The sequence below is a fragment of the Ornithodoros turicata genome, unplaced genomic scaffold, assembly GCF_037126465.1.
Source record: "Ornithodoros turicata isolate Travis unplaced genomic scaffold, ASM3712646v1 Chromosome29, whole genome shotgun sequence".
NCBI classification, from domain to species: domain Eukaryota; kingdom Metazoa; phylum Arthropoda; class Arachnida; order Ixodida; family Argasidae; genus Ornithodoros; species Ornithodoros turicata.
The window spans coordinates 127997-154655 of NW_026999353.1; the positions used below are offsets into that span (position 1 = coordinate 127997).

Genomic DNA, 26659 nt, shown 5'->3' on the forward strand with positions numbered 1-26659 from the left:
TCCCGTGTAAAAATATTAGCACTTTCTTTGTCTCCATGTTGCTATTAGACTGCTGGCTTCCACTCAGTTTTGCTCACACTACAACAGCTGTGCCAAAGAATTGCTCACAAATTTTGTTCGAGACTTTGCTGACATCTATGGCAAGGACAACATTGTTTACAACGTACACAACCTGTGGCATCTGGCAGATGATTGTTTGACACATGGCGCCCTGGATTGCTTTAGCCGCATTCCTTTTTGAAAATTTCCTAGGCAAGCTCAAGAGAATCCTAACCGACCTTTATCACAGATTAGCAGGAGACTTTCAGATGGGGTGCAGGTACGGCCTTCCAAGAAGAAAAAAACTACTGTTATCTCCAAGGTATATCTAAACTGGTAGCGAAAACAAGAGAAAATACCAAAAACAGACCCATCGGCAAGGCTACCATTATTAGGCGCGAGTGATGGGTGTTGGTAGTAGGGGTACGATCGTAAACAAAAAAAAAAAAACTTTACAACAAGGACATGGCTTGTGTGTGTACTAATATGTTATTCATAATTTCAATGTAGAAAAAAATATGTTGCCCCACTCGTGCACATGTACGAAATCATCTACCACCCGAGTACATTTCCATATCCTGCTCCTTTGCGCATGTGTCACAGTGGGCGTGTTTATCCGTGTATCTCTGTATCCGTGCCGTGTGTCCGTGCATTGCAATACAGAGTTCGTACACTTTTTGGGTGTACGAACAGGAAGCGACGTTCACATCTCGGAGCTGTAGACCAAGATTCACACAAGTGAGCAGATGAATACAATGCATCTCCTGTTGAGGGCCCCGCGAAAAAAAAATTCTTCATGGGACGAGCGGCCATCATAGCGTGAGTGTTAGCAGGAATCAGCTGTGCACCAACGATGTGATGTTTTGTTGCATAATGGCCACTCATTGAATAAATGCAAACCTCTAATCAATACGGGTACGTATAGCTCTAGGTGATAAATTAACCTTAAGGGGACCTTCCTAATTTCTGTGTGGTCATCACGATGCCTCTCTGCTTGGAGTTGTCAAAATCTGTGAAAATTGTATGTATTTCGAATTGATATGTTTCATTAAGCCTGATATGATTTATTTTTCAGTGTTCTCGTCTGGTATTGTTGCCTGGGTGACGAAAAGGAAATACAACGCAAACGAAGTGCGCGAATGTAAACGTCTAGTTATGCACTACTTATTATTCATACTGATGATGTCACCTCTGACACCATTTATTTACAAACGTAGTAGTCCGCGCAACGTATAGATGGCGCTGACCGTCTCTATCATGGCGTCATTCTGAAGACACAGGGGCCCATGGGAGCGCTACCTGTTTAGATATACCTTGTTATCTCCTCGATGGAACAACACCTGTCGTTGTCCAGGCAGTAAATGACACAGACGCAGGTGTTATCTAGAAAGAGCAGCTTTTTCTCAGTGCCATTGCCATCAGCTGCGATGAATATTTATATTTGCAATCATTCAACGTCTCACCCTACCTTCTCTATTCAGTCTGTCAATGCATGTACACAATGTTTACGCCTGCCTTACAGGGAGCACTGCCTTGTCATTCCAATATTATAGGAGCATCAAACATTTTCATTTCATCAGTTAGCTTATGTTCTGTAGGAGACACGGTTGTCCAAAAATCAGCACTCCGTGATGTACTCCATCTCAAATGTCCAGATGTTGCATGGCTATTTCTTTTGAATAAAAAACACATGCATCACATGCATGCGTACAAGTACAAGAGTACTGGTTATATTGGGCCGGTATATCAGTTATTCAGACAATACTGGGAAACCACTGGGTATGTCCGGTGCATATCCGGTGCATAACCGGATATGCACAATATTCAGCCAATATCGGGAGGACATTAACAATACTGGTCCAATATTGGACCGCTTTTGCCAATATGTAACCAATATTGGGCCAATGATTTGTGCTGCCTGGGCAACGACGAGCGAATATGGGCCCAATATTGTGTGCTGCTTGGGTGGTTGTGGCTCATGCAGTGGCATGTTGGGAGAAGATTTGCAGAAAACGTTTCTAAACCGAAGAGAAATATTCTGAGGAATGTATTGTGGCGCACACCTCAATGTTTTGCCGCTGTTTATTTTTATCTATCGTAATGGCCATTATCTCTTAATGACGCTTACTCCAGCGGTAAAGCAAGCACGTAGTGAAAGTGAGATTCGCTTGGTTGGAGTGCACTTCACGAAAATGACACTATATTAGCCCGTGTGAGAGGGGTATTACTTGCAAATTTCCATGTGTTGTGCCCTGCTCTTTTTTTCTTCTGCTCTGATGGTAAAGTGAATGTTGGGACTTTATGCCATACAACAATGAGCGGTGCTCTATTTGGTCCATTTGCTGTGATGGAGCTGTGGGTGAGGATGTGGAGATGTGGAAACATTGTCGTGCCAGTTTATTTTCCTCTCATGAGTCATTCATTGAGAGCTGTTCTGAGCACAATTATATTACAACATGCAGCATGCATCCAATCAGTACTTGAGAAATAGCTAGCCAATATTTGATGAAGAAATTAAGAGTCATTATGTAGAGACTAACTTGTGCCCTGTTCGTAACACAAAACGTTGTCACATAGGAAATGTTGCTCTGAACCAGAAAGTACTTCCCTGTCGCCGTCGATATTGGATGTCATGGTGTTGAATATGCGAACACTTCCGTGCAATAGGTCGGTCACACAACCATATTTATTGTGATCAATTGGCCCGAACAAGCGAAATGGAAACCAGTAGATCCCTTTTTTCACTACAACTGACGTCACACTACCTTCATCACTGAAGCCACAATGACGGCTGCTGCCAGAGTCCATGCTGGATAGTTCATGCACCCAGCACTCTTGCTTTTGTCGAATTCACAGTCCAATTTCGACGTACCACACAGATTTGCCATTATCTTCTTTTTCTGCTCAAGAAAAGATGCGCTGAATTCATCACCGCATCGTTTGTCCTTTAGTACTTCCGTAACGCAATTCTTGCTGTATTCCATGGAACTGGGAAAGACAGATTTGACATAAATACTAAATTAAGCTGTTAAAGTCTGACATTGCGTTTTGCAAGGTTGTAGACAGTATTAAACATAATGAGCAGCGCACAAATCTTCTGCTATAGGGTGCGGCAAACTACGTAAAAGAAGGGTGAAGAGAAACAGAAACAGTGGTGTCCGTGCTAACGCAATGAGTAGAGCGATAGCTATCGTTGAACTACTAAGGTAATGTGGGGATAATTGTACGCAATGGTTAGCAGATATGGGACAATTGTAGGACCTCAACCGCAATGAGTCATGATGATGTAATGCTAGAGGGGATAACGAGCGCTGCGTTTGGCGTGAAGAAATAAGATTATCATACCGTCGCGTATGGCAAGTTCCTCGAGTGCATGATGCATACATAGCACTGTTTTTTGTCGTGTATATCGAGAGTAATTGATTTGAATGATCTGAAAACATTTATATGGAACCTGCGAGGATAAGCACAAGCCTAACTGCAACAAATGCCGCAGACAAATGCCGCAAACATAGGAAATCCAAGAAAGACTGTTCCTTCGGTTCTCCGTTCGGCTGGCCGACGCCACGGCTAAACAGCACGTCGCTGTCCCACCTAGGCCGTCTCCCTTGTAAGAAATAACAACATAGCATTCCAAGGCCGCAAGCTGCCTCGTGATCGGCTCACTGAGCAAACACGGCCGGTGCTACGCCCTTACTAGGCACTCCTCCTTTCTCAGTCGCATCATCTAAAACTGTGTGGCAGGGATGCGCCAGCGAAGGAGGAGGAGTCAGATTGACAACCCTGTCATAAACGCCTCTGCGTCTATGGTTCACGTGGCGCCATCTATCGCCCGAGCTGAGTTTTATTTGTCATCTTGAAAAAATCACCATGGGCGCTGTCTGGAATAGATTGAACACGAAGTGAAAGTCGCGATCAGCTTCTGCCATGAACACTATCGCTAGGGAAAGAATGCCAAAACGCGAACGATGTGAAAAATTAATCAGGAGAACGACGAGGAACAGCATGTAAAAGTGGATTTATTGTAAATGATAAAATACGGACTTATCAAGAAAAATTAGCCGCCCAGCAATTTAGCTCAAGTTCCTCACTTCTTTCATACTCTAGAATTTCATCGACAGCCTGAAACATCGCGAAGAAAGCGGACCCCTGCTACGACTTCTACGACGAGATCTACAATCTACATTCCTCGCCAGCTTAACATAGACATGCTTCTAACGTCAAAGTACGAGCGGAATTAGATAAAGACAGTTAACTTGAACCCAGTCAGATAGAGACGACATCAGAAATAATGAAGGGTCCACGACTCCCTTTATTGCGCAAAAGAGGCAGAGTGAGGAATAACAAACAAGTCGGTTGAAGCGGGGTAGTTGGTTGAAGTATACGTTGAAGTAAAAACTGTAAAACTGCAGGCCTATCTTTCGCTTGTCCGCGTCCCTTCGATGCAGTTTTAACTTTGAGGGATAAAAATACATCGGGAAAGGGAATGTGGCTCGAAAATCTACTGCATGAGCTGCTCAAAATATTACAATTGAAAACACGAACTACCTGCTTTAGAGAGATATACATGAGGCCGAGGAATGGAAAAATGCGAACGTCAAGCTAACACCCTACGAACATCCAACAGCTGGCTAACCTTTCAGAGACTTTCATCTTTCATTTCTTAGGCAATTTGAGGCTTTGTATGTGTTTGTTCTTCTATGTTGTTCCAGCCTTAGAACATCAGTTCTCTCATGATCAAGATATTATGTAAGGGCAAAGATAAACCGGAAGAAGCTTTCTGCTCATCAGTGTACCAATAGCCCTTCATCGCAACGTATATGAGAAGGTACTGAGTATTTAGCTTAACTCCCCCCCCCCCCCCCCCCAAAGAAAAAAAGAACATTGAGCTAGGAAGCTGTATATTGATGATGAATGATGTAGTGGCCAATTTGTCTACATTCAATGACGCAAGAATCCACTACCAATGATTGCAACTGATATTTTTTTCTCCTGGTCGCAGTGAGCATGGGAGCACCTCCAGAAAAGTGCAGTCTCGAAGAGCATTGGACCATAATCAAGTTCCTGTTTCTCTAAGGGAAAGGTGCGGAACACATCCATGATGAAATATAACCAACTTCGGATGACACTGACCTTTCACATATGCAACAGTTAAACGTTGGGTTGTCAATCTTACAACATTTCGGTGTTGAAATAAACCCAGAAACCTCTTGTGAGAAACCCAGTGGTATGTCTGGGGTTTCTCTCTTTGTGCCGGCAAATGTCATCCAAAAGTATTGCTATTATATATATCAGGGAAACTCACGTGAGGGAGTTGCTGCCATTATCGACAACGACTTGGAAATGATAAAGCTTGAAGCACAGTGCATCCCAAAATTTTTGACAACGCGACAAAATACGGAATGAGGTCGCCTATTCCATCCCAATCCCATTCCAATGAATCGAGATTTGTAATAATTCCACTCCTTTCAATTCCTCTGATTGAAACCGTATGGTCAATCCCCACTCCTGGGATCCATTCCATTCCTCTGACAGGTTCAGCCAATTTATTCCAATTAGATTCCACGCTCTCATAAATCTGGAATGATTCCGGAATCATTCCATCTCCGGAGTGGCAACTCCGCAACTTTGGTGGAGACATCGGTGACTGTTTCAGAACATCTTGCAAAAGATTAGTCATGCTTCCACACTGCAAACTTTTTCACACCTTTAAAGGTCCGCGCCATGCACATCAAACTTGGTTGCCTAACATTGTACCTCCAGGCTGATATTTTACAAAATTCAGGAACCATTACAAAAGATCAGGTGTCTGTGCAAATATTGCTTTCGTTGTGTCTTAGATACTGTAGGTACGCGCTAATGCTTATATGCGTCGCTACCGATATTCCAGCACGTGCACGTGTGTACTATACTGTCCAACAATGACTGAATTTTTGGAGGACAGGCGACATGCGACTAAAATAGTGCTAAACCGTACTCTATTATGTTGTTACAACAATTACACCGGAAAGGGCGTGCGCCATGCACATTATTACTCCTTTAAATGTGTGAAAACGGCTACAGTGCAGGACAAACTGGTAACTGTTCACGGGGAACTATTCGTCCAACCTGACTCCTTTTGAATATCATTTGTTCCCCAATCTAAAGAGACAACGAATTGAGAATGTTCCGGAGGCAAGGCAACTATTGCTGCAAATGTGGTCTCACCAGCAGTCGGGAGAATTTTATTTGCAGGGACTTTTGCGAGACAGATATCGGGATTGACTTCCGGGGGGAAATGTAGAACAGTGTGGCAGTTGGGGCTTCCTAGCTCAATCTTTTTTTTTTTTTTTGGGGGGGGGGAGGCTCAGTACTTATCAGCGCAAGAAACACTGGGTTGGTAGAATAGTAGTAACACCTTTTTAATACTGCTATATACAACCAAGTTGAACCACGTGTGCGTGGTTCCCAGTCCGGCTCCAGTTCCGAAAGAGAGTGATCTTTTTCACAACACGAGCGCGGCGGATCTCAATCCTCTGCTTCTTCAGCTGGCGCCACTACAAACCTCCCCGTCCGTACCTCTGTGCCGGACGATGATTTCGAGCAGGGTATCTTCGGGCCTGAGGTACGGGTTGAGTGTCCTCGTCAGCGGCCAAGGTAGACTCAGCGTTCCCACCTGTTGTTGCAGGTTCGACTCCATGTGACCAGTCGATATCCGGCAATTCGGGCAGACGCGGCTTGATGTCGTCAGCATGCATCTTGCGCTGCTACAGATACTCCGTCATGACCTGATATGTTGGGCCGCCCGAACAGCGAACAATGGTGCCCCGAATCCAGTGGTTCTTCCGGGACTTGTCCTTCACCCAAACTTCGTCGCTGGTGGCAAGTTCCGCAGTCTTGTGCGAGAGTCATAATTGCGCTTTTGACGATCTCTCGCTGGAGACAAGGCGTTTGGATGGTTAGGGCGCGGAAGGTCCAGCTCTGTACGGTAGTGCCTCTTCTTAAGCATTTCGCACGGTGGCTGTCCGGTTGTTGCGTGAGGCGTTATCCTGTACTTAAGCACAACATGCTTAATTTCTTTTGCACTGTCCCTCCCTTCCTTCTGACGGCGAAGGAAGGCTTTCAGAGTTCGCACAAGATTATCAGCCTGTCCGTTGGACTTAGGGTGATACGGCGGAGTCAAGATGTGTTTAATTCCAAGGCGATCCAAGAAATATTTCAACGCTGCCGAGATGAACTGAGGTCCATTACCGCTAACCAGCTGGAAAGGGAGGCAGCGAAGATGTCCTCAAGGGCTTTTATTGTGGCTGAAGCTTTGGTAGACCTCATCAACTTCACCTCGAGCCACTTGCTGTACGCATCGATTACCACTAGGTAAGTTTTTCCGCCCAACTCTGCCAAGTCAGCGTGAAGGTGACACCACGGTTCTTTCGGAACCTCCCATTGGTGAAGAGGGACTGGAAGTTGTTGATCCGAAGAAGCGGCACATGGTCCACACGACTAACAAGTCATTTCAATGTCATTGTCCATTCCTGGCCACCATACATAGGAGCGCGCCAACATCTTCATTTTTGTTTGCCCAATGTGGCCATCATGAAGTAGGCTGAGGACAGTGTTGCGATGCTGGGACGGGACGGCAACGCGCATGCCCCATACGATGCAACCCTTTTCTGTTGTCAGCTCAGTGTTGCGCAGGTAGTACGGTTGAAGCTCGGGGTCCCGTTCACGAGAAGGCCAACCTTCTATGATGTAACGGTAGACCTTATGTAGACGGTGTAAGAATCCGGTCTGAAGCAATGGCGTTGGCAATTGCAGACGCTTTCAGCGGAATTTTATCAATACCTACTGAGAGGACGGAAGAGAACATTCGGCGATCCAGTGCTCCCAACAAGGAAGTCGTCATCCGAAATCGCAGCATCAAAATCAGGTTCCGGGCCTGGCGGAAGTCGAGACAGGCCGTCCGCATTTCCGAACTGGGCCGTTGGCTTGTACTGAATGTCAAAACTATGACCAAGCAGGGTCAACGCCCAGCGCTGCATTCTGTTCGCCGCTGTGACTGGAATTCCTCTCTTTGAGCCAAAGATTGACGTCAGTGGTTTATGGCCTGTATATAAGATGAATTCCCTTCCCCACAGATATTGGTGAAACTTCTTAACACCGCATATAATGGCCAGGGCTTCCTTTTCAATTTGGGCGTAATTTTTTTGAGCCGACGTCAACGCGTTAGAAGCATGGCGATGGGCCTGTCTTTACCATTGACTTTATGGTAAATCACTGCGCCAACGCCTAACGAGGAAGCGTCAGGAGCCACTTAGAAAGTTTGACTAGGGTTGAAATGCGCCAAGGAATCGATGGACGTGAGTCGACGTTTGATCTCCTTGAACTCCTGTCTTGTATAAATTATACGCCGAACTTACTACACAGCGATTACAAATCAAATGCGGCAAAATCCTATCCATCCAATCCAATCCTATCCAATCTCAACGGTTTAAGGAAAGAGTAATCGAAGAGTAATCACAGAAACATGGCAGCGTCTATGTGATGCCAACGGGGATGAGGCTGTCACTGTCAGAAAAAGGGTGGAGCAGTTACACTTTTTAGGAGGTAATAGCTGTCGCATACGTTGTGCCTAAAAGGCTGCAAAGTTTGTGGACGCCAAAGGGGGCGACGTATCGGCACAGCAGGGAAGGGCGAGAGCCGTGACCCCATCTCCCCGGAACTGCTTAAAAAGAAGTGAGCGCGGGAAAAAAAAAGAGGTGTGTACGCCGCGGACTGGAATTGAACTGCTGATAAGCATGTAAGGAATAAAAGTTGTATTGCTGCATTTCTTGGTTGTGTCCGTGTTCTCGGGAAGCTGTAAAACTTAACGGCAGGGAAACCCCGGTGGGGTTTAGGGAAGGGGATCCCACAAATTGGCGCCCACACGTGGGGCCCGACCCGTCTTGCCGCACTCCCGAGGGCACTGACAGCTAGTGTATTTGTAGTGTTGTTAGTAGCATTTGTCGCCCGTGCCCTTCGCTCGCTGACGCTTTTGCTGTTTATTTGTAGTTCGGGAGTGTGCGTTTCCTGGCCATGCCGCCCAAGAGGCCCCCTCTCGAGCCCGTCTACGAGGACGACCCGCCAGTAGCGGAGGACCTGCTTCGGCAGATGACAGCCCTTTGCGCTTTATTGTCCCAGCGGCTCCCCAGTAGCACGTCCGCCGCCCAGCCGTCCTCGGAACCACCGCTACGCCTGAACCTGACGATACAGACATTTTCGGGCTACAGCGACGCCAAGTCCGTCGAAGATTTTCTTGCGGACCTGGAGGCTTACCAGACAGCCGTGGGAGCAACCGACGAAGCCGTCCTGCGCCGGATACTACCCGCTGCATTGGTAAGCTCAGCTGCTGTGTGGCGCCGGTCTCAACCCGCATTTCCGTCTATGACCGAATTTCAGCGGCTGTTTCGGGAGGAATTTTTGCCCCCGGATTATTCAATGCGTATGCGTGAGGAACTCATGACTCGAACGCAGCACGCGGAGCAGAACCTGCTGGAATATACCCGGGCAATCCAAGAGCTGTACCGCAGAGCTGAACCGCTCGCGACGGAAAGCGAGAAGGTGGCCCGCGCTATTCGCCAATGTCACCCTCGTTTTAAGCCTTATTTGCGGGGACGAAGCTTTTCTTCGCTCGATGACCTCGTTAAAGAAGCCCGTGTCATCCAAGCAGATTTGTTGGCGGAATTGCAGTACCGCCCACCGCCTAGGCCGGAACAAACGCTGGAGCCTAGCTGCGCATGGAACGGGCCGAGACAGTCGTTAGACGCGGAACTAAACCCCCGTGGGACTGTTGGAACACACGGCGGTTCGTCCGCCGGGCCAGTTTACCGTTCTTTGGATCCCTTTGCATATGAGCAAAGGAACCGAGCGAGGTTGGCACGAGCAGAGCCGCGCAAGCGGGAAGTCGGTGATGCACGTCATGCACCACGGCAGGACAGGCGCGACTCTAGAGCAAGTAATGACGCAGGAACACAACCCCGTTGTTACGGTTGCAGTGAACGCGGTCATTTTCGTCGTAACTGCCCGCAGCAGACCACTACCACCCCCAGACAACCCCCGCAGGGAAACCCGGGACGCCGGCGGCGGTAATTGGGAATGACTCAATTCTGTCGTAGGCTGCTGAAAATGTCGATAAGAAGCAAGCGAATTCTAACCATGCTATCTTGTCTGATAACGTAGTGGCCTTGGTCCCGCTCGCATGTCGAGCGCAAGATGACATATGCAACATCGGACCGTTTATCGTGGCGCGCGTTCTGAGTAAGGACGTTGCAGCTTTGGTGGACACTGGAGCTGCTGTATCCCTGATAGGTGACACCATCCACGATTGGTGCCGGGAGCGGAACATTTCCGTACGGACAACCAGGACCTGCCTAAGGCTCGCATCAGATGCAGTGGTACCAGCCGGAGGAGCAGTACAGGGTTGGCCATACTTAAGAGTATCGCAGGAGCGCATGACTTGCAAGTACGCCAGCGCCGCGCAACGGATGATCCTGGGTTTGAGACCTCCCGCATGCCTGGCGCTAGCTAATGTTCGCCACCTCCCGGTTGGGTCCGTCATTGCTCTCGTAACACTGGCGGGCGGGGAGACCCACCTGTTGTTGCTATTCAGTCTCTGCTGGCGATGTTTTGATCAGTGCGTGGCGCGGCGTATTCTTTTACTTTTCTTCTCGATTCCGATAAGACAGAGATTACGTCGCGCCACGCACTGATCAAAACATCGATAGAATAGCAACAGCAGGTTGGTCACCCCGCCTGCCAGTGTTACGAGAGCAATGACGAACCCAGCCGAGAGGTGGCGAACGTTCGCCAGGCGCGAGGTCTCAAACCCAGGAGAATCCGTTACGCGGCGCTGGCATACTTGCAGGTCATGCGCTCCCGCGATACTTTTAAGTGTGGCCGACCCTGTACGTCTCACTTTGACCGTCGACGGACAACGTGTCATACAACGCTTCATCTACCTGCCCGGATTGGCGGGACTGATGATCCTGGGACGCGACTTCATTATCCGGATGGGACTCGTCCTGGACTTACGTCGCAGAGGCTACCAGCATGCAAGCGGTACTACCTTCTACCCCTTTATGGAGTGGACGACGCCGGAAACGGAGCAGAACCGGACTGGTGAGGAGACCCAGGATCCCGGAGCTGGACAATCTACGTCCGTTGAGCTATTTTCCGGAGCAGAACACCTAACAGCGACGGTCGTACCCGCTGTTTTGGAGGACGTCCTGAAACGATTTCCAGGAAGCCCAGACCAGCGACGCATGCTCGCTAAAGCATTGCGGCCATTCTCCTGTATGTTCACAGAGAGACCAGGTCTAACCCATGCATTGGAGCACCGGATAGAAACCGGCGACGCAAGGCCCTGGCGATGTAATCCTCGGCCGTTGAGTGTGCACAAGCGCAAGCTCCTCGATGCTGCGCTGGATGAAATGATCGAGACCGGCGCTGTGAAACCTTCCCGCAGCCCTTGGGCTTTTCCGGCGGTTCTTGCACCGAAAAAGGATGGAACCGCAAGGTTGTGCGTGGATTACGGCAGACTGAACGAGGTGACGGTAAGAGATTCGTACCCTTTTCCCTCGATAGACTCGATCATGTATTCGTTGGGATCTGCCCACGTGTTTACAACTTTGGACTGCAGTAGATGATTCCTGCAGATTCCGATAACACCGGATGACGTTGAGAAAACAGTATTTACCTGTCACATGGGATTATTTGAATTTGTTCGACTGCCCTTTGGACTGTCTAATTCTCCCGCTAGTTTTCAGCGAGTGATGGACGAGGTGCTTGGCGATGCGAAATACAATTTCGCTATGGCGCACATGGATGACGTAGTAATTTTTTCACGTACATTCCAGGAACACCTTTCTCATTTGAAAGTGGTGTTAGGACGCATGCAGGCTGCAGGATTGACCGTCAATCCCCGCAAGATGCAGTTGGCTACCAACAGCATCGATCTCCTCGGGTTCAAGGTGGAGTCCGGCACGGTCAGGCCGAACGAGGACAAGCTGAGGGCTATCCTTGAGTACCCCCGCCCGACGGATGTGAAAAGCTTGCAGCGCTTCCTCGGTATGATTGGCTTTTATAGACAGCTTATACCGCGATGCGCAGACCTAACGCAACCGCTAACTTGGCTTTTGCGGAAGGAAGCACGATGGTCATGGGGTCAAGCGCAGGAACAGGCGTTTACCTCTCTCGCTAAAGCGATTGCGGAAACTACCCGCTTGTATCTCCCGGACCTCAATCGCCCATTTGTACTTCAAACAGATGCGAGCGATTACGGCCTTGGTGCAGTCTTGTTACAAGAGCATCACCGTGAACTCCAGCCCGTAGCATTTGCAAGCCGTACGCTGACGCCTCCCGAACGCAATTATAGCGTGACGGAGAAGGAGTGCCTAGCAATCATGTTCGCACTACATAAGTTCGACATGTACTTGAATGGTGCGAAATTCACTATCCAAACTGCAGGCACTGTCCTGGTTAAAGCGGTTGAAAAACCCAGCCGGACGGCTCGCACGTTGGAGTTTAACGTTGCAGCGATATGACTTCTCGGTGGAATACCGGAAGGGAACCTCAAATAAGGTGGCAGACGCGCTATCTCGAGCACCGTTGCCCCTTGAGGACGTCGTTATTCCGCAGGAGCTTGTGGCCGCGGTTAACCGGACCGTCACGGAGGAGAAGCTCTCGTGGGGACAGATTGTAAGCAGGAACGACATCCTGGAAGCGCAGAGGGCCGACGGCCTTTGTCAGCGTGTGTCAAGGTGGCTGGAAACGTCAAACCTGGAAGGCACAGAAGGCGCTGAGGAGAGGTACGACTCCTATCAGCTGAGTGAGGATGGTCTCCTGGTCCGGTACATTCCCCAGGCGGACGACGAGGAGGTTGGTGATAGCCCCTCTCGGATCGTAGTTCCAAGGAAGCTACGTAAGTCATTCCTCAAATACTTCCATGATTCTGCATTGTCGGGTCACGGTAGCGGCAGCAAGACTTATTCTAAGTTGTGTCGTATCGCGACTTGGCCAGGCATGAGACAGGATGTTTTGCGGTACACACGCAGCTGTCCGATATGTCAGAAGTCTAAGCCGCGTGGAGGGCAGCCTCCCGGCTTGCTGCAACCGATTGTTAGCCAGAAACCTTGGCAGATAGTCGCATGTGACGTAATGGGTCCTTATCCCAGAAGTCCCCGTGGTAACCAGTATCTGCTAGTTGTTACAGATCACTTCACGAAGTGGGTTGAGCTTTACCCGCTGCGCAAGTTGGTGTCCGCTCGGATCTGGGACAGACTGCTGGACGTTTTTTCCCGGTTTGGATTCCCGAACAGCTCATCACGGATAACGCCTCGTACTCGTACGCCTCGTAAGTAAGGTGTTTGTCGATAGTTGCTCTGCATTGAGCATACGTCACGTAAAGACGTCCCCTTATCACCCTCAGGCGAACATAACTGAGCGGGTTAATCGCAACATCAAGATGATGTTGGTATCTTTTACCGAAAGGCATAAAGATTGGGACGCCCGTCTTACGGAGCTTGGCTTTGCCACTCGTACTACGGAAAATAGGTCGACAGGATTTACCCCGGCTTATTTGAATTTCGGACGGGAAATTGTGTTCCCCCTGGAAAACACGCTGCGAACACGGCACGCACAGCCTAGTCGTTCGTTCGCGAAGTATGCTAATGATCTTCGCGATAGAATTTCGACTGCCATTCGTTTGGCACGAGAGAGTCTTGAGGTCGCAAGACTGGAGCAGTCTCTCCAGTACAACAAAGGTCGGCGCCAGGTCATTTACCGCATTGGAGATCTGGTACTAAGGCGAACACATCCTCTTAGCGATGCAGCGAAAGGCTTTGCTGCCGTTCTCGCTGATCGATGGGACGGTCCTTATCGGGTAAGCGCACAGCTAACTCCGGTCACTTACAGGCTCGAGCGTTGCAGCGACAACGCGGAAACGGGCCCCGTCCACGTACAAGACCTCAAGTCCTTCAGCCAGCGCATCTCGGACAACGGCAGGCGGGAGGAGGACCACGATCGAGCATCGCAAGCCCGCTCTTTCTCAAGTCCCCCTAGGGCCGGTCAACCATCCCCCCAAGAGACTACTGCCCAGGGCGGGGTTCCCGGGATTACCTGCTATAACCTTCGCCCACGTAAGCGACCGAGGTGACGTTTTTCGTTTTTCTGATGCAGGCCCCGAGCGAGGTCCCGCACTCCACAAGACCAACGAAACCGAGCCCCGTGCCACGACACCCGTCCGCCCACCTATGGTGCGACTCCTTGCAACCGCCCTACCTGTCACGTTGCGACCTGGACGGTTCTCCGAGGGGACACCAGTGTCTCCTTCGTATCCCGCAGACGCTGGCGCGACCAGGCCCGACCTCTTCGAGGGGACCCAGCTGCCCAGGTCCCCGAGCCCTTCCAAGGACTCACCCTCCAGGACAGACACCCTACTGAGCCGCCGGCCATCTATAGCCCGGAATAGAGGAGTCGCCTCTGCCCTCTTTGTGGGGTGCCACAAGTCAGCCCGGAAGCCCATCGGGCGGGGCCTCTCCACCTCACCCGTGCGCAGCAGCAAGCATCCGCAGCGACTCCCATGCTTGGACTGCAAGACTTGGAAGCCGCATTGGCCCTGGTGCGGCGCTACCAACCCCATCTTCTTACCGGGACACCAGTTCGGGCCCGCCCGCAAGATGAACGGATTTTGGACCTCCCCGACTTCCCGGACATCTACGTTTTTTTTGGGAGGGGAAGATGTGGACGCCACAAGGGGGCGACGTATAGGCACAGCAGGGAAGGGCGAGAGCCGTGACCCCATCTCCCCGGAACTGCTTAAAAAGAAGTGAGCGCGGGAGAAAAAAAAGAGAGAGGTGTGTACGCCGCGGACTGGAATTGAACTGCTGATAAGCATGTAAGGAATAAAAGTTGTATTGCTGCATTTCTTGGTTGTGTCCGTGTTCTCGGGAAGCTGTAAGAAGGAACGGCAGGGAAACCCCGGTGGGGTTTAGGGAAGGGGATCCCACAAGTTCTACATGCTACGTACGAACGATAAAGTTACATCTTCTGATTCGTCGAGCGAAAGGTCGTACGCCTTTTTCTCGCAGTGTGGATATGTGATAATTTCTTTTTACACTCTTTTACACACTTTATCAGAGGCTATGTTGACCTAGGTGGTAACGATGGAAGTTACCACCTTTTCACGTCCTTTTTTCTTAGAGTGTGGGCGCGAGTGTTTGAATGGCACAGGCGATTCATGTCGCGCAGGGAGTCGGTGGATGATGACGAGACCACGCCGGGAGTCGAGCTCATGAAAACAAAAACCATGACAATGCAAAACCACACGCAGCTCTCATGGTGATGATGCGATAGACACCACGTCCTTCCACATCCCTCCTACTCGCCTTGCATCTCACCGTGACATCCACGAGAACATCCAGGCTAATAGACTCAAAGGGAAAAACCGGGCGTGTTGGTGTTGATCTTGCATGACGAACTAGCACTGGGAACGGGACAGAGAGAGGAGACGACAGGACAGGTCTAGCACCTGTCCTGTCGTCTCCTCTCTCTGTCCCGTTCCCAGTGCTAGTTCGTCATGCTAATAGACTCGCCACGCCGATGGAGATGACCATCTTCTCAGAAGAGGGATTTTCCACCTGCTTCCAGGATTCCAGGAAACGCCGAAAAAAGTGCCTTCACTGCTGAAGTGAGTACTTCGACGGTGGGAGAGGTCATTAGCTGATAGCCGGGTATTCGTATTTTTTACGGACTCTGTCTCGGAATTTTGAGGACAAATATAGTATTTCCGCTTTCGTGGTGTCCCCTCCTCCGCGTTGTGTTTTGGTGCTGCTGCGCCTGACGTTTCAACTATGCAGGGTGTTTCACGTAAAATGTCACGAAACTTTATTCAAAAATCCAGCTGTCCGAAAATTATACAACGAACGTCGTTTTTCTCAGAGGAGACTTTGCCGCCACTAGGGAGCACTTTTTTTTTTTGAACGCACGAGTAATTCAATGTTCCGAATTTGAATTTCGCGTTTCTTCTTCGGAACTCAAATTTGCCGAGTCGACCTCGCTTTGTTTTTTTCATAAACAGAAAGCACATGTCGGATTTACGCCGTTTCATTGCAAATTACATTTATTACCACAGTGGCAATACCAGAAAAAAATTGTGAAACCGTTCTTTCGAGGGGCGTAAATTGCCGTCCGCGCTCAGACGTCCGAAAGCAGCGATGCGAGTAGGTCGTGGGTCTGCCCTTTTAGTTTTCTTTTTCATGCTTCTGTTGATTAAGCCAGCTTGGTTACAAAGTTATCGAATAGAAGAGCGAGACAAAAAAAAAAAAAAAACGAACGTTATTCTTCTTCTTCCTTTTTTTTCTATCATCATTGTAGCCATAACTCTCTTTTGCAACGAAATGGGGTAACTCCGACATGTGGTTTCTGTTTATGAAAAAAAACAAAAAAAAAACAACAAAGACACACACGCGATGTTGGCTTGGCTTCAATTTCCCTTTATTTAGAATTGATAAAAGTGCTCCGAAGTCGTGGTAAAACCCCTTCCGAGGTAAATAGCATTGGCAGCATACAGTTCGAAGAAGGTTATCTTTAAATATAACTTTAAGAGACGTTACGTGGAAAACTCTGCTTATTAAATACCCCAAGTTTCACTCCAACGCTACACCTACAATGAGAACAAAACAAGGTACGCAAAACAGCATGAACTGGCTTCGAAAACTGAACAAAAAGTAAACAAGAAAAACGCTAAGTATTGCACCTGTCTTGGCCCCCTTACCAGGCTTACGAAAATGTGAAAAAGGGTGCTGAAAAACGAGCACTGTCCTAAAGGCCACGTATGCAGAGACGTCATATGTCTATGTACAGGAGCACACAAGCTAGTGGAGTATCAACAACGGGGAATTGGAACATGCGTTCTATGAACCTCAAACGCGGGCCGATGAAGCCGAAGGCGAAACAGCCAAAAACTGTCCAGACGAAGTCAAGCCCCCATACTTGCATCAAGACTAGCAGCGCCCCATCAACCCTTTATCGATTTTTTTTAAAGATCTGGATGTCTGTCTAGATTTCGCCTGTGGGGCCTTATAGTACCTGGCCTATATCAGAAAGGACTATGCAAAGCTGAACCTGAACGTTTGGGTGCAGATCACGGAAATTCCCGCGAGGACACCTCAATAACGCTATCGCATCAGTTAATACCAAGTAAATGAGTCCGAGTGCTGCACCACAGCCCCCTGAGTTTCTTTAGTCTCGACGTTTTGCTGCCATCCTTTTCGTGCCACGGATTTCCGGTTGGGGGTGCTATGTTCTTCACACCACATCGGCGTGGCTGCCCTTGTATTACGAGGCTCAAGTGCACGGCCACACAAATAGGCAAGTGCTATCAATCTTTCTCACGTCTTTCTCAGTCACATACCCATTCAAACGCAAAACGGCGGGAAGCGTTTAATGCAAGACACGCGAAATTGATTATTCCGGTCCTCTTATCGGGATGTTGGGTAGGTACAGCACCGAATACAGGCTGTTCATCACGACTGTGGAACTGCCGCTCACACGTGAGAAAGCACTTACCAGCACCGCTGCTTGTCAATCTCGGGGCTCAGACCTGCCGGCTTTTGCTTCTCATCAGGTTTTCGCGTAGTAAGGCCGTACAACTGCTTGTATTTTGTGGCGCAATCGTTCTCTGCATTGGATACTGCTTTTGGGGCGCACTTCGGTACAGGGACGCCTGGAAGCGAAAGATGTGGTAATGAGATATGTACTAACTAATGTATGTCCAACTAACATGCGCCCACCTAAAAAACGAAAGACTACGGGATCTACACAAACGAGAACCAAGTAAATGTTGCTATCAGCATTTCATGGTAGTCGCGAGTATTTTTCGGTGTAGTTTGTTACCCGGACGACTGGGTTTTAAGCACTAGTGAAAGCGTTTGAAAGGTAAATACCGCATATTCGCGTGAAAGAGGGTCATTCGAGGCAACTGAAAATATAATAATCATAAAATTGTGTGGTCTATAGCCCTTTTTATGTGCGTTTGAATCTCACAACCTGAATCACTTCTACAACGTGAGAACCGCAGCCTCGCAAAGTCCAACCGTATTGGTGGTCGCCATCCTGCGAAAGGTAGGAAGCGTTAGGTGAGATTAGGTTAGCACATCTCGGTGTGGCTAGTCCAGGTTAGGCTAGGGCATGTGTGTGTGTGGGAAGGGGGGGGGGGTGCCGAGGTGGTCTCGCCAGCACCAGACTGTGCCGCCGAAGCGGCTTTGCCTCCTCAGTCAACGTGACGGATCACGTTGTGTTTTACACAACATATGACCTTCATTATGTAAGCAACAGGGACAGTGGTATAACTTTCTACCTGGTCATTTTCTATGCTTTCAAAAACACAGTGGTCAATATATCTGTTGCCAAATAAAATGTTGGGCATAAATGTTTTGTGGTCCTCCGATTGAAAATAAGCTGCCGAAAATGCAGTCACGCCCACGAAATTGCCATGCAGGAAATTGCCATCAGCGAACTTATACAAAACAGGATAAGAAATGCCAACACCTCAACTGATCTGACCTGATAATAGACTACCCAACCGCCTGCGTGTCCGCCCAGCTAAGCATAACTAACCTCGTGGCCTCATCGGAACCCTACCGCTGAAGTGCAGCATGTCGCCGCCGCCGGATGGCGCTCGCTTTGCTTTCACTTGAAGATCTCGGCGTAGTATATTCTCCGCGTTGTGATCCATATAACGAAGCAATTGTCAAGTACGACGGTGCGGAAGCAGTCTTCGCTGCACCACCAGCCTGCTATTCCGCATTGTTCAAGTGCGGTCGTGAGCTCGAGGCGCCTAAATCACGACCTTCAGAACAAAGATTTGATCGGCCCGTAATTCACTATATCAGCGCAAACTGTCACACTCCTCCTGATTTCATGGAGTTCCAATAATACACTACTAAAATACTTCAACAATAATCCACGAATTTCATTGCGCGTTCGAAAGTGCAGTCGAGTTTTACGCCCGTCATATACGCCCGTTATACGCCCGTTATACGTCGAGGGACGGCTTGAAGAATGTAACCGCAACGTGACGAATAACCTAAAATTCATTATTCAACTATATTGAGGAAATTTCGGGAGGAAGGCTGGACAATCGACGTTCACCAGATCCCGTGGCATAGTGGTTAGGATGATCGCTTTCCACGCTGAGACTGGGAGGTGACACGGGTTCGAATCCTGTCACCGGCTGTGCTGTCTGAGGCACAGTTCCTCCTGAAGTCGGCCCAGATGAGTACAGATCAGTAATCAGAAAGCGCCCACTGGACAGCGCTGCACACGATGCTGCCTGCTGTCCAATACACACGTTCTGATTATTTTTCTTCAAGTTATATTGGTACTGATCGAACTTAGCCTTCCTGATAAGAGTCCACCGGCGAAGGTGATGCTTTAGTAGGGCGCAGTCTTCGTTCCGGCTCATTCGCATAGTGGAATTCAGCATTGAATACTTCACGGCACGCGCGAGTGATTTTGACACATAAAACAGTTTTCAGCGATTTTAACACAGATTCTGACTGATATTAGTTTTGGTCGGAATTCCCTGAGTAAAGATTTAATTAATTAATGTGAGATAGTTCTGTAGCTACATAATCTCCTTGTCGTGTCTAAACGACAAAAAAGGAAAAGAAAAAAAAAAAGGTGCCTAGAACTTGCGGGATTTTTTTTCCTTTTTACCTTACGTTTTTTTGTTTCTTTGCTTACATTTGTTGTGATGAAGCAACCGATTTTCGATTGTTTTGGCGTGTTTTTGTGAAGTCACTCGTGTTTTGCAGGATACCACTACATGGTGTTACAATTCGGGTACGGCGTTTGCGGTTCTGGAATACTGACTCGTTTTGTGTCATGTTACCATATGCCACCCAAGGTCGCTTATCCCCACTGGGGGCAAACGACCTTTGTGACTAGACTGACAACGGCGACTGTTGTCAGAAGCAATGAGCTATGTTAGTATTATACATGGGTATTGTACTTACAGTCCAATTTAAATGTTCCACATTTTCTATTTATTCGTTGGATGAAGAGCTGAACAAAACCCGTGTCGTCACATCCTTGTTGTTTGAGTAGTTCTGGTAGACAAGTCTTGCTGTATTCCATCATACTAGAAAAGACGGTGGAGAAACTGGTGTTTAATTACAGGGACTCGTAACATATCCTGGTGGATAATAAGAAGATAATAAGAAAAAGAAAACTTTGGATCAGGTAGCGTAAAATAAGCAATACAATGGCGGCGGAGAGATGTCAGCTGTTTCGGCGCTGGGAGCGGCAACCTACGTAGACGAAAAAAAAAAAAAAACAATGTGTATAGGCAGTGTGCAGAGCGACCTCCGTGCTGCCGTGCGGGAGACAACCACAAACATTCTGGGGGTCGTATATTGCGACTGCATTGAGAGACAGGGAAATTCACAAGGAGTGATCCAGCTACCGTGTCTGTCCATCACCTTGTTTTATAAAAAAAAGGGGGCTTGGATGCTTCGCGCCGCACGTAATGACACGCTGGAAATTATTTCTGTGGAAGTCAGCCGCCACTCGAGCACCCGACGGCTCCGAACTGCACCTTCTTCATAAAAACCGCCCTTAACCTGAATGGCAGCGGCGACATATAATTTCAGTTTGCCCTTTTTATTTTAATGCGTTAGCATTAGAGTGCTCGCTAGACAAGGATCGCGGCGTGGCCAGTCTGTAGCCACGCTACGCATGCGCAGTTAGTGTAGAGGGAAGAAGGAAGGAAATGGCGCGACTTCTAGGCAGTGCAGCCAGCCGCCGGCTCTAAAGCGAAGCACACCGGTTCCAAAATATCTTCGCCACTGGCGCAGCTATCTCAGTATCCCTAAGTGGCTGCGTGATATATGTGTAAATATTAGGATGCTCATTGATCTCCAATAACTGACATCAGTCTTCCTTCGCGCTGATTGGGTGAGAGTCATTTGATTCAGGCGCGAGGATCCGAACGGTCGGTCGAACGGAGGAAACATGTCTGTCCGGCCATGCGTGTTCTCTCGGTCTACAACCGTTGTGCTCGCAGATGATAGCGGGTAGCGTCTAAGGTTTTGAGTGCTTCAGATTTAGCTTGTGGGGAACAGCTAGTGTGAAATGGAATGGCGCATCCAGCTGATCAACACAACAGTGGAAAGACGAGCATGACAGGGAATCTATGCACCTTCAAAGGAAGCAGAAATCGCGAGGCAGTCACTCTTCTTCCGATGTTCCGCAGGTCAATGGTAAGACAAGTTTGGATGCTTCTTGTTTCCGAAGGAAGTAATACAGGTTTATCGTGTGAAGTGTGTTACGTACAACATTTACGAGTAACTCTGTAAGTTAGGGGCGTCAGTGCAGTGCGTTGCCGTTACTTGTGCGTTTCGGATATGCTGCTAATAAATTATATGTGTGGTTATGCTATAGCTGCCCCTCATGCACGTCGCAGCCGTTCATTCAGTGTGATCTAGGAACATTTGTGGCAGGTGTGCTTTGGTCTTCAAATACGAAAGGTACATCAATTTATAACAGTGATTTTCGTTCAGACTTAGGCATCATCAAAAAACTTTTATTCTATTTTGAGAGCTCCCGCAGCCATCGGCAACTACGACACACCTGGCACAGCTGTTCTCGAAAACTGTACACCTTTACATACTGTGTGCGCGAACTGCTCTTCGGTGTCAAAGCACCTAAAGCTCCAGTGAAACCTGCGTTACAAGACGTTAAAAGATATGTACTGTAACTTTATCTGAACAGTTCGCGAGGATAAATAAACTTGCTTTATGAACCACCACCGCTCTTTGTTTCTCTGCTATGGAGCAACACGCATGTTACTCTACAGCAAGCGCGAAAAAAAAAAGGAAAGGAAGGAAAGGAAAAGGAAAAACAGAGGAAGCTGTGACTGAGGGGAGGGGAACGAGAAAAAGACGAAAAGCACGTGGAGAGACGGCAAAGGAGGTTGAGAAAGAAGGTCGGTCTGCGCATGCCCACTTCCCCCTAGCTTTTTTCTCGTGCAGCTGATCTTGACCGCTGTGACTTGCTCCCTTCATGCGCAAGATGAGCAACATGCGCAATATAGGTACAGATGAGCGTGGGTACGAAATTTCGTACCCGTAGCCGCACAGCGCATGCGGGAGCACGGCCCGCAGCAATGCCATTGGTGCAACCCGTACCCGCACATCCCGACGTGTACTCGCACACGTATTGGCGGCCAGCCCAATGCGTACGAAGGTTTCAGTTATGCCACATGTTCGTCACAGCGCGAGAGGATGTATTGATACTAGGTATACTATCAATTTGAGAGCCACTTTCCCAACGCGACAGGCGCTGTGGTGACTGCTGACAATGGTTGCAAGCTTACTAACGCGAAGCGTATGCGGAAAAGTTGCCGCAATTAGCCCCATGCGGCAAGTCAAAGGTACAGTCAAAGAGTAAGCATAGAACGCGTCGCCAGTAAATGAGAAAGCTGTCATCATCTCACACACCACGGAAGGTATTGGTATGGGGGAAAACGAAGAACGTTTTGGAAAGTATTTTGGGCCAAATATTCGCAATGAATCGGGTCATGGACGAAAAGTCAACGGCTCGCTTCGCGCCTGCGCGTATTGCGGATTCGAGATTTACCACTTCCTTCACCACGCTTCACACACTGAAGTAGTGGAAAATATGAAGAACGAGCTTTTTTTTTTTTTTTTTTTGCACGAAATTAATCGATTTGACTGAATTTCGAAATCGATCTACTGATATATAAAGCCTCCAGGTCGCAATGCCAGCACAACTGGCGGCCGCGGCGCCGTAGAAGAAGGTGGCGCGCCACGCTAAAATGGCGTGGCGCGTTGTTCCAGGCGCGCCATGGGTTATTAAGGTTGTGCGAAGGAGCTCCCCCTACTAAGCAAGCAAGCGGCGGCGAAAGAAGGCTGACGCTGCGAGATGACGCCGCCAAGCTGAATTGGAGGAACCCCGAAAGGCTCGTTCGGCTGAGAATAATGTCTTGCGTTCGCGTTGTGTACGGTCGTGTGAAGGTTTTTGCAGCATTAACACATTTTCGTCTGATCCACCAATGGATCGACCATATTTTCCTTTGAAGGAAGTAGAATTTGACGTTGTGTGGAAATTTGAAATCGTGTTTGTCTGTTATCGTCCTCTATACCTCGGGTTTTCAGTTTCCCGACAAGTTAGGAAACTAAAAAATCTCATCACTAAAAGAGCAACAGCGCTAGGAACATGATAAATAACGTAAAATTGTTTCCACTCGATCAGTGCGAAGGCATACTAAGGAGCCTTTTTAGCTTTTCTAATAACCGCGACTTCTCGAACAATGGGTTTGCTCACAACTCTGGAAATAACTATACGGAACCCAGGAAGATTGTTGCCAAGAAAGAACCTATTTTTTCACGGGTTCAGGGATTGCGGCAAATGGGTAAACATCGGGGCCCTCTGCATCTAAAGCTATTGAGGCACTTTGCCTGAATAGAAACAACACACGCGTTATGTGGTAAAAATTACATACGGTTTACCCTTACGAGGAAGCGCCTGCTCGTAAACTGGACACACTATATCTAATATGAGGCAATCCCACGAGAACGCTTGCACGAAACGTGAATGCAAACGTGCGCGGTGCAGTATGCTTGCGCCAAATTTCTCTTAGAGCAGTTGTGCAGTTTCTTCACAAGGGGGACGAGCAGCAGCGCGCCTATAGGCGCTGCACGCCGCCCATAGGCGCCAGGATTCAACCTTTTACTCTCATTGTTTTTGTTTAGCGATTGTGCTTGTGTAGCCTACCGTAGTGGCTTTTACGTAATTATCGTCCTTCAATTGCAAGGTCGGACACCTCGGTCATGATTCCCATCCTTCCGCCTGTTTCACTCATTCCTTTAAAGGTTCAACCGTATGAGCCGTTCTGTGAGCGGCAGAACGCGAGTTTTTCTCGGTGGCAAGCGACGCTGTCGTAAAACGCCTAAAGCTAACGTCACGCAACGTTTCTACAATAACGGATTGACGGCGCCCCCAGCGAACGTTTCCGTACCCTCTTAAGGAAAGGAAATCCGCATAATTTGATAAACACTTTTATTATTTGTCAAATTCATGAACACAGGTGATGATGGTGATGAGTTGGATTGTTCTGGTCTATATGGCTATGGGGTTTATGGCTATGATGCGCGAAGCTAGTGTAGGAGCCCGAGAGGGATGAAGTGAACGGCCCGAGTGACAACAACTACTGGTTTATTGGACACGATCGCTTAGGTTGCTATAGGTCGCGCGCTCTGCGCTATCTTCCTCATTGTCGATGCTGACGATATGCTACATAACCCCCCCCCCTCCAGAGACGGCGAAGAGGCATCCGACCAACGAACGTGTTTGGTCTTCGGCGGAGAAGGCGTCGTGAAGGGAAAGACAGCAGCGGCGAGGCGCTCGTTGTCGACGTGGGCGGGTTTCAGGCGGTCAATGCTGACTGTGTCCTTACGGCTGTTTACCGAGATGGTGAAATGCTTGGGTGAACGGGACAAGACGAGGTGCGGACCGGAATATGGAGGGTGAAGGTAAACGTGAGACGCCGTGGCCAATTCGTGGGGAACGTGGTGCGGGCGGTTGGAGGGTACACGGGTATCCGTGGGACGAATCTGAGCGAAGGTATGGCGGAGGCGATCAATGTATTCTGGTGCGGCTGTGGAGGGCTGAGCTGACGGATGCAAGAATTCGCTCGGGAGTCGAAGCGTGGTGCCAAATACAAGCTCAGCACTGCTGCACGAGAGGTCTTGCTTGACGGCAGAACGGACTCCGAGGAGTACGATGGGAACGATGTCAACCCAGTTGGTAGGGTCTGCGTGAGCCATGATGGCTGCCTTGAGCTGCCTGTGTAACCGTTCTACAAGGCCGTTGCAAGCAGGGTGATAGGCGGTTGTGCGGCTGCGAGATGTTCCCAAGAGCGTCGCGAAGGCGGCGAAAAGGTGCGCTTCGAGCTGACGGCCTCTGTCGGTGACTATTTTAGATGGGACACCAAACCGAGAGATCCACGATGAAAGGAAGGTGGAAGCGACCGTTCGCGCTGAGGCGTCAGGCATTGGTGTGGCTTCAGGCCATCTCGTGAAGCGGTCAACCGCTGTCAGTAGGTAGCGAAACCCTTGATAAGGTGGCAGTGGCCCGACAATGTCCAAGTGCACCACGTCGAAACGTGCGTCGGGAGGGGCGAAACGTCCTACGGGAGCTGTGGTGTGACGAAAGACTTTGGTGGTCTGGCAAGCAGGACAGGAAGCAACCCAGGCTCGTATGTCCGCGTGCATTTTGGGCCATACGAAACGCTCAGCAACGAGCTCCTGTGAGGTGCGAATTCCTGGGTGCGAGAGGCGGTACAGCGACTCGAAGACAGTTCTTCTGAGTGACAAAGGCACGAATGATCGTTGTCGGCCTGTAGAAGTGTCGCACATGATACGGAGGGAGGAACCGGGAATTTCGAAATCTTCAAGGCACAGATAGGAGGAAGACTGCCGGAGGCTTTGGAGCTCGGCGTCCGCTTGCTGCTCTCGAGCAATGTCCTCGGAGGAACAAGTCGTGCCGTGTTTTGCGTCGATGCGGCTGAGTGCGTGAGCGGGACTATTGTCTGAGCCCTTCACATGCACGATGTTGGTGCAGAACTCCGAAAGTAAAGCTAGATGGCGCGTTTCCCGCGGGGAGTAGCGGATGCTTGCAGATCGAAAGGTCGGTTAAGAGAGTGAACTTCCTGCCTTCGAGAAAGAAACGAAAATGGCGTACGGCCAGGTACGCTGCCAGGAGCTCTCTTCCGAAGGTGCTGTACTTGACCTCTGCCGGTTTGAGGGCCTTCGAGAAAAACGCTATGGGGCACCAGACGTCATCGATTTTCTGCTGGAGAACAGCGCCGACTGCAACTCCTGAGGCGTCGACCATTAGGACTGTTGGGGCTTCGTGCTGAGGGTGGTGAAGGAGTGTCGCGTGAGAAAGACTGGCCTTGATACCCTGGAAAGCCTGGCGGGCTGATTCGGTCCACGTCAGAGTACGCGCACCGTGGTGGGCGCCGCGGAGGAGTTCTTCCAGCGGGCGTAGTGTGTGGGCGCAGTGCGGAATAAAACGTCTATAAAAATTGATGAGCCCGAGGAAACGTCTGAGCTGGCGGAAAGATTGGGCTCCGGGTATTTCACGATCGCTTCGACCTTGGCGGGAAGAGGCGCGATGCCGTCACTCGAGACCATGTGGCCGAGGAATTCCAGCGACGATTGCCCGAACTCGCATTTCTGTATGTTCATGACAATACCGTGGTCTGCCAGACGGGTGAAAACGAGACGCAAGTGCGCGAGATGCTCTTCAAGAGACGAGCTGGCAACCAAAATGTCGTCGATGTACGCAAAGGTAAAATGAAGGCCGCGAAGGACGCTGTCGATAAATCTTTGAAACGTTTGAGCGGCGTTCCGCAATCCAAACGGCATACGATGAAATTCAAAAAGACCAAATGGGGTGGTGATAGCCGTCTTAAGGATATCTTCTGATGCAACGGGGATTTGCCTTTTGATATGCCTTCATTAGATCTATCTTGGAGAAGAACTTCTTCCCGTGCAGATTTGCGGCAAAGTCGTGGAGT

General features: G+C 49.2%; 1 protein-coding gene across 1 annotated transcript in view; it reads right to left on the reverse strand.

Moving 5' to 3' along the window:
* Positions 1-2707: 2707 nt before the first annotated feature.
* The window catches only part of LOC135373691 (uncharacterized), a 78292-nt gene continuing 54340 nt past the window's right edge, over positions 2708-26659 (reverse strand). The window contains exons 15-17 of the mRNA XM_064606774.1: positions 20070-20194; positions 17620-17776; positions 2708-3027 (exon numbers count right to left, since the gene is read on the reverse strand). Of these exons, the coding sequence (XP_064462844.1) occupies positions 2796-3027; positions 17620-17776; positions 20070-20194 (514 nt within the window). The 3' untranslated portion in view covers positions 2708-2795. The remainder of the gene's footprint in view (positions 3028-17619; positions 17777-20069; positions 20195-26659) is intronic.